An 8,635-nucleotide genomic window follows, 5' to 3' on the forward strand; every position below is an offset into this window, starting at 1 on the left:
GTGTGTGTGTGATACTGTGCAGCGTGCGTGGACAGTAGTGAGCTCCACATGTTGTGAAGGGTCTCTGCTGCCGCTCTCTGGTGAGAAATAGAAAAGTGTTGCGTTTGAAAGAGAGCTTAGCAAGAAAATATCCAACAGAATTGGATTTGCTTGAGATGTTTTTTCTGCACATACTGTAGATGTGAACAAAAGTGAAACAAATTACATCTTACTCAAAATATGTTAACCATACAAAGATTGCCCAGAATGGGCAGATTTCATACTCGCTAATACTAGGTTGGATCCATGTCAATACATTTTTCCAGCCTTGTCCCTGGATGGTGCTGTGCCATAACTGCTTTAAATCAGACACTAAAGTAGTGCAATAAAAATCAAGCATCATGGCCATGGCTATTCTCCAATCATGTATTTTGTATGTGCATGTACATTTTACAGCTACACACTTCAGCTACATACTTCTGACATTATGCCCGACCATAACAACAAACCAAATATATAAGGAACACCAAAAGTTTCGGAAAAACTGAAGCTAAAGTAAAACAAGCAAACATACTCTACAAAATAACTAAACTGAAATCAAAAAGACAAAACTACAATGAAAACTGAGTGGAAACTCAAAACTATTATAACAAGAATGAAAGGAACAACATGACATTATTATAACTCTGCTTGCTTTGACCTTTCATTTCTCAATCTACGATGTACGGTATCATTGTTCTAAAAACACACACGCTTCTTATTTCTTCGGCCTGCTGGCGTAGGTGGGGCCGCGGTCTCTGGGAGGAGCGGAGGCTGCAGCAGAAAAGGAGGAGGCGTTCACGGTGCTGTAGGTCACTGCAACATCATCATCATCATCATCATCATCCTCACCGCGGCCCTGGAGGGAAACAGTACAACTCATCATCCACATCTTGATCTTCCTCCTCTATCCACCTCACTGTCCCCCATGCTCGACTCATCACCGTGGGGAGCAGAGCCTTCAGCCGCTCTGCTCCCCAGCTCTGGAACTCACTCCCACCCAACCTCCGCAACATCAACTCTCTCCCTCTGTTCAAAACTAGACTAAAAACCCATCCGTTCCAGCTCGCTTATCTGTAAATACACTGTTCCTGTTTTGTTTTGTTTGTTTGTTTTGTTTGTTTTGTTTTTTTGTTTTATTTGTTTTGTTATTACTACTTACACTTTTATGTTCCCTGTATCTGTCTTTTATTCTCTGTAAAGCGTCCTTGAGTGTTAGAAAGGCGCTGTTAAATAAAATGTATTATTATTATTATTATTATCACTAGGGGCGGCTGTGGCTCAGTGGTAGAGCGGTTGCCTGCCAATCGGAAGGTTGGTGGTTCGATCCCTGGCCCTGCACTCCCATGTCGAAGTGTCCTTGGGCAAGACACTGAACCCCGAGTTGCCCCTGGTGTTGCGTGTGTGAGTGTGTATCTGATGAGCAGGTAACACCTTGTACGCCAGCTTCGGCCACAGGGTATGAATGTGTGACTGTTTCCTGTATGATGGAAAAGCGCTTTGAGTAGTTGTTAAGACTAGAAAAGCGCTTTATAAATACATTTACATCATCTCAACGCAACTTCCTGATTTTGCTGCCGTGTAACAACTCAAATATTAACTCTGCTGTAGTTTTTTTACATGCTGATCAGATTAGTGAAAACCTCCGTGGGATCTGAGCGAGGTTAACGGTTGACTCGGAGAGGACAGGAAGTTGAGCGTGTCAGGATTGTTGGGTGAGATAAATGGTTGTCATGGTGATGTTTGATTATGAAATACATTGCGGGTACAGCTGACGTAATGGAAATGTGTGTGTGTGTGTGTGTGTGTGTGTGTGGGGGGGGGTTATCATGAATATTCACAGCAAACTTGTCTTGACAAGTTTGGACCGCAGAGGTTGACGTCAGAATCCTAAAACCTAAATATTTAAGGATTAAAAAAATGAAATGACACGGATAACACGATACTATATTAGACCGGGGTCTTCAACTGCCTTGCACTATATTTATATTTAAATCCTAAATCTCAGACTGTACTGATTTTGCACTATTCCTTCCCTCTCTTCAAATGTTATTGTATATTTCTTGTAAATTTGTGAATGCAATTGTATTGTTATACTGTATACTTAACAGTATTTTTTTATTTCTTACTGTCCTTTCTGTTTTTATTCTTCATGTTCAGTGAATGTTGTACTTTGAGAGCAAAGATTAAGCAAAGTCAAATTAAAACACATTCTGTTTCTGATTCAAAGTGTTTTTAAACCAAGGACCCCTTATCTGAGAGAGGGATGGGGCAGGGACCCCTCACATCCTATATTTTATAAAATTAAGTTGCTTATTTTACTGGGCCTACAATGAAAGCCTAACGCCTTTAAACCTTTTTAGTGCATAGAAAACTAAGCTATAAAAATGGTTTTTGGTGTGAATTTATAAATCGTGTTATATTGGTAAAGATTCAGGATGAACTGTATCTGTGGAGGGCCTACCTTAGTGACTACTTTACCTTGCCATTAAGCATCATAATCATATCATAAATGTGTTTCTTTTTTCACTAATAGGCAGATTCTTTATGTGCTAATACTGTGTTGGATTCATGTAAATACATTTAAGATTAAAAAAAAACAAACCTTGGCCCTCCCTGCAGTAACTGTGAGGACCCCCTAGGGGCCCCGGACCCCTTGTTGAAGATCAATGTATCACACACTGAGCTTCTCTCCCCTCTCTCTTTCCATCTGTATGCATCCATGTCCCAGAAATGCTTGTTACTAACCTCTGGGAGCTTATTCCCTGGAGCCCTTATGTTTTTTGTCACCCAGCAGATTACCTTGGATTAGGGTGGAGCTAAATCATGGGTGCAGCTGTCGCCGTGGTCCTGCTCAGTGCCCTGCTACTCCCTGCTACACCCTGTAACGCCCTGCAGTGCCCTGCTACACGATGAACTACTATTTCTAGACCAAGTTCCACTATCTGTATTATGACTATTTTTGCCACTGCTCATCACCCCCCCAACCGACACCGTCAGACTCCGCCCACCAAGAGCCTGGGTCTGTCCCACGAAGTTTTTCCTTGCTACTGTCACACTAAATGCTCTCGGGGGATTACTGGAATTGTTGGATCTTTGTAAATCATAGAGTGGTCTAGATTGAATCTAGTTTCTCAAGATAACTCTTGTTATAATTTGATACTATAAATAAAATTGAGTTGAATTGTATTGTCTTAGACAGCTGACCTGGGCTCTCCTGTTGGTCTTCCTGGAGTAGCTGACGGAGGCGTAGGAAACACCAGCTTCAGGATCAGCCTGCACAGAGGAGACGACATAACGGCTGCTCAGAAACATGTAGATTAATACTGATTAACTTGTCTATTTGATTCCCTTCAATTATAATTGTTATGTAGTTTTTATAAGTGGCCCAACATCAGCAGCAGCAGCAGTTGTGCAATTGATCCAATACGACAGCCCCACAATAAAATCCTGCCAACGTAAGATGAGCTGAACTCGGTGGGCATTGTGGAGGCTGTTTGTTTGTCTTGATCACTTTTCTTTTTTCCCCTCACGATGCATCCTTTGATTGCTGCACAACCTCTGAGTGTCTGTACAATAGAGTCAATAATCTTTGTTGTTTAATAATCACAGTGAATTTCATGGTCTTGTCTTGAAATGTATGGACAGCAGAGACTGACATTGAAATCATAAATCATAAATATACATTGACTAGGATCACACAAAGAAACATTACTAAAGCATACCTGGGCTCTGCTGTTGGTCTTCTTGTAGCTGACCGTGACGTAGGAAACCCCCTCTTCGGCATCCGCCTACACAGAGCAGATGACACCATTTTGATTTAGTTATTTTGGAAGGCTGCTGACCTTTGCTGCTGTACAAACATTTACTTTCTGTACAATAAAGTCAACAATTGCTTTCCTATTTTCTCTCAGGTCTTTCAGGTGATTATTCAGTTTTAAAACTCACCGTGTTGTCATCCGTCTGTGTTTTGTTCCCTAAAAAGAATATAAAGGAAAGTTGGGTTTAGCGTCCTCAGTGAATATCCAGGTGTAATGAAACTTCTTGTACGTAAAGGTTTCATGGGTGAATGTTTATTACCTTTAGCTATCTTCCATCTGAAGACAGCCACTGGGATTATTACCACTAATCCCACAAACCCAGCGATGAGCAGCCACCACCAGCCTGGAAAGAGAAGGAAGGGATGAACGGGATAAGAGGTGTTGGGATGATGAGCTATCTGTAACGGCTCACATGACGCCTGAGTAGCTAGGTTCATAGTCGCCGTCATGTCCCAGTAGCAAGGTGTGTGTGGCCAATGACATGACACCATCGCGCTATTCAAATCCACATACAGTAACAGTAGTGGATAGAAAAATAGCAACATTCAGACGATCATAGTGACATTCAGTTGCTTTTCTTTTGTTCGTCTCTCTGGAATTTGGTTAAAGTTTAATACATTTGGATGGACACCTCCAAAATACAACAATGTACAGGTTAGAAAAAAACATGAATGACTGAAGTGATATTAAAACTTCAGATCCAAAGGAATATTTATTGAAATTATGCACAAAGTGAATTTAAACCGTCCATCATCATGTTCTCACCTAGTGTCCAGGGCGGAGGATGGATGACGGGAAACAGCTGCACTCTTCCTGTTAGTTTGTGTGTCACTTCACATTTCAACAACTGGTAATACGTGTGATAAAAGCCAGATGTTGTAAATGTCACAGTGGCAGAACAGGTACTCGGGGATGTCTTCATGTCTTTGAACTCAGTCTTATCCCCCTCGTACTGCCACTTCACGTTGAAGTATATGCATTGGTCAAGTGTCGACACGGAGCAGTTGAACGTCACCGTATCCTCGTTCCGCTCTTCGGTCGCTGGTGAAGACGGAGATATTGTGAAAGAATAACACATTTCATTTAAATGAACTTCATCACTGTAATCCTAATCATTATAATACTTGACGATGTAAATACTCACTGGTAACAACGGACAGATCAACGGTGTCTCCACCTGGTTTATCTCCTGATCTGAACTGCCTGCAGCTGTAGCGTCCAGCGTCCTCCTCTGTGACATTCTTTATAACCAGAGAACATTTCTCTGTAACACTCGGTCCGTCTGGTGTAGTTTCTTTGTTTAATTCCTCGAGTTTAAACAGCATCACCGTTTTTCCTGAACCACTGAAGGTCCAGTTAGCACGGTTACATTTATGCTCATCATCTTTCACATTTCTACAAAACAAAGTGTAGTTGTCTCCAGCTCTGACAGCCGAGGAACAATATCTCCCGGCTGCTGCTGTTGAGAAAATAGAGATAAATAAATAAACCAACTAATCTAAGACATGACTGTTATATTCACAGTAAGTATGATGACAGTTTTGGATACATTTGCAAATGTGTTCACTAAACTCACTGTGTTACATCACAACTTTCTCTTACCTCTAAACAGAAGCAGCAGCATCAGAAATGAAGACATCATAATCCATGTGAACTGAGCCATCGTGCTTCTTTCTCGCTTCACGCTCTCGACTGTCAAATTCTCTTAAGGGCTGTTTTTTATTTCCTGAGGTCCCTTCCTTTAGATCAACTTAATCTGTCCTCTGTTTCCTGTTAAATTGATGTGTGATATTTGCTTATATTCTCTCTAAATGTCTTGTTGACATCAGAAGAGGGAAAAACCTTGTTCAATTTTTTTAAGTTTGATGCATTTCACTGACTTTCTTTGCTAAAGTGATTTGTAACAGTGAGAGTAACAGTTGCAAGGTCTTGATCAGCAACAGGAAGTTGACTATATGAAGATTGTTGGTGAAGATAAGTGTTTGAAGTCATGCAGCCTGTAGTCTTCAGATGGTGTTTATTAATAACCAGACCGGAGTCATGATGTTTGACAGCACACATGAACACACAGGTGAAGGGTCAGCAGGATCTCACTCTTGATGTCCGTTGGGTTGACCGCTATGGTTGGCCTGTTGGAATTTGAACGTGGTTCAAATAACCAACGTTTACATTGCCTATGAGTCATGACTTTGGAATCCATTCCCTCAGTGTGTGCAAACCTGACACTTATGTAAAATATGATGAGATTATATGTAACAGCAGTGGACTCTGTGGTGAGTTGATGTTGATCGGTGGAGTCAGACAGAGGGAGAAGGCTCTGCATCGTTTTCATAGCTGTACCTTCATCTTTATCATTATAGTCATATGAAAATGAAATAAATAAATAAAATGAATGAAGCATTTAAACCAGGCATGGTTTGGCCATCAGGAGTAACGGGAGATTTCCCGGTGGGCCGCTCTATTTACATGGGCAAATTGATACTATAAATAAAATTGAAATTGAATTGAATGGGCTGAATGGGCTCCATAGATAGAAGAGAGGTCACATGATGGGTCCACAGGTGTGTCTTTTAATATGAACACTGCCCATTACACATCCTTGGTGTCTGACTGACCGGCCCACAGAGTGAGAATCATGATTGGCCTACTGGTTTAGGCGCATTTAGGTTCCGCCCCAAATAAGGGCAGAATAACTACACAAAGTGTCAGTAGCTAGCAAAAAACACTAGATTTAAGCATGTCAAACCATTATTTTAGCACTCTCGTCTACCAGAGAGGATAAGTTAGCTGTTATACAAGACATCTTGATGGCAGCCATGCTCCACCTTCAACATTTAGCTATCTAACCATCAGGCAGCCTTTTTGACTCAGTGAGCACATTATCATACTCTCTTACTTACCGCTCCACTAGGTGAGAGTATCAGGGGCTGGTATGCTGGGTTCAACATTAACTTTTTGTCCACCAGCGAAATAGTTAGTGAATCTTTTTTTGGGCTTTGGGAGTCAAGCAAAACTTCCAGCCACTTACATATTTTACCAGCATTTGGTTGGTAGATGGTGCTAATATTGAAACCTGCTTGTACGTTCATGTGTTAAAGGGGACTGCAAGGACGGCTGGTGTCTGTCCAACTGTGGTGGGCTGGTGTTGGTCTCACAAGTCCAGGGCTGATTATTTACCCCATTCTAACCATGATTTCAGCAGCATACTGTATTACACCCATGGCTTGTGAAAAAGAGGGTCAACTATCACACATGAGTGTATGTGTGGGTGTCTTGATGTCGTTGTGAAAGGTCTCTGCTGCCGCTCTCTGGTGAGAAACACAAGTGTTGTGTTTCAAATAAAAAAAGGCTGAGAGAGAAAATGTCCAACAGAGTTTCCTTGGATTGAGACCGTTTTTCTGCCCGTAGATAGACAAACACTAAATACTGAAAAATGAATCTCACTACAAATGCATTACACCATTTATCGCACCTGTTTCAGATGCATTCATGGCCATTTGTAAATGAACACATTTTAGTACAATGCAAACAGAATGCAGAAGATATGATGACTAGTCAAGCTTCAGAGGCATGTTATCAGTAGGCAAGACAAGGCAATTTTATGTATATAGCACATTTCAGCAGCAGGGCTAGTCAAAGGTGGGTCATGGTACTAAGAGTACAGAATACGTCTCTGCCTCTTTTCCTCACCCTCTCCCCCTCTAGAGGGAACTCTCTCCCTGGCTACATGTGTTCAGAGCTGGTGCTGGATTCTCACTTTGCTGCAATTAACCCCGAAAAGAAACAATGTGACTGAAACTTTTAGGAACAATCTTATTATATCTCTACTTGCTTTGACCTTCCAAATATATGATCCTAACAATCATCGTTGTTATAAAAACACAAAAACTTATTCTTTTGGTTTGTTGACGGTAGCGTAGAGGTCGCTGGGATTAGAACAGGCTACAGCAGGAGAGGAGGAGGCTTTCAGGGTGCTGTAGGTCACTGCATCATCATCATCATCATCATCATCATCATCATCATCAACATGGGTCTGGAGCAAAGAGTACAACTCATTAATATTAACCCAACTTCCTGATTTTGCTGCAATGTAACTACTGAAACATTCACTTTGCTAATCTTTATTTTTTTCTATGGATAAGATTATGAAATATCTTGTGTGTGAAGTTGACATGTTGGTCTTATTGTGGTACTGCAGTATCAAAGGGGCGGGGGGGGGGGGGGGGGGGGGCAACCGTCAAAACGGCGCCACTCATCTGGTGGTGATCATAAATAATCACAACAAACTTTGGAACACAGTGGCTCACATCCGAATCATAAATATCTGCTTTAAGGATTGAAAAGATTACTAATCCATTAACACCAACACTATAATATATTAGACAGCTGACCTGGGCTCTGCTGTTGGTCTTCTTGGTGTAGCTGATGGAGGCGTAGGAAACACACCTTCAGGATCAGCCTGCACAGAGGAGACAACACAAAGGCCGATCAGTAAATGTAGATTAATTCTGACTCACTTGTCTATCTGATTCCTTTAATTCTAGTTGCTGTGTAGCTTTCATGAGCTGCCAAACATCAGCATTATCCGTGCAATGTAATCCAATAAAACAGTCCCACACCACATACTGTCAATATAAGATGAGTTGATTTAACTCTGTAACTCTGTTAACTTTTCCTTCCTCACAATGCATCATTTGACCTTTGCACAACCTCTGCATTTCTGTCCAATAGAGTCAACAATGTTCATTGTTTTTCTCTTTCAGGTGTGCAACAAAAAAATGTAATTGTATAAAAGT

The 8,635-nt window shown here is 41.3% G+C and overlaps 2 protein-coding genes across 3 annotated transcripts in view; both read right to left on the reverse strand.

The window, feature by feature from the left end:
• Window positions 1-454: 454 nt before the first annotated feature.
• Window positions 455-5,276, reverse strand: LOC116706131 (uncharacterized). Its single transcript, XM_032542784.1, has 7 exons — window positions 4,984-5,276; window positions 4,605-4,880; window positions 4,099-4,182; window positions 3,967-3,995; window positions 3,744-3,809; window positions 3,226-3,294; window positions 455-877 (listed from the first exon to the last, which is right to left on the reverse strand). Exons 1-7 carry the CDS (start codon window positions 5,162-5,164, stop codon window positions 737-739), a joined length of 846 nt encoding a protein of 281 aa, XP_032398675.1. The 5' UTR covers window positions 5,165-5,276; the 3' UTR covers window positions 455-736.
• A 2,464-nt stretch (window positions 5,277-7,740) lies between these two features.
• LOC116706115 (uncharacterized) overlaps window positions 7,741-8,635 on the reverse strand; it is a gene marked incomplete at its 5' end in the record, with an annotated part of 25,882 nt that continues 24,987 nt past the window's right edge. For both annotated transcript variants that reach the window (XM_032542761.1, XM_032542760.1), the window contains 2 exon segments: window positions 7,741-7,872; window positions 8,231-8,298. In XM_032542761.1, coding sequence (XP_032398652.1) covers window positions 7,821-7,872; window positions 8,231-8,298 — 120 coding nt within the window. In that variant the 3' untranslated portion in view covers window positions 7,741-7,820.

Source organism: Etheostoma spectabile, chromosome 18 (assembly GCF_008692095.1).
Source record: "Etheostoma spectabile isolate EspeVRDwgs_2016 chromosome 18, UIUC_Espe_1.0, whole genome shotgun sequence".
In the NCBI taxonomy this organism is placed as follows: Eukaryota; Metazoa; Chordata; class Actinopteri; order Perciformes; family Percidae; genus Etheostoma; species Etheostoma spectabile.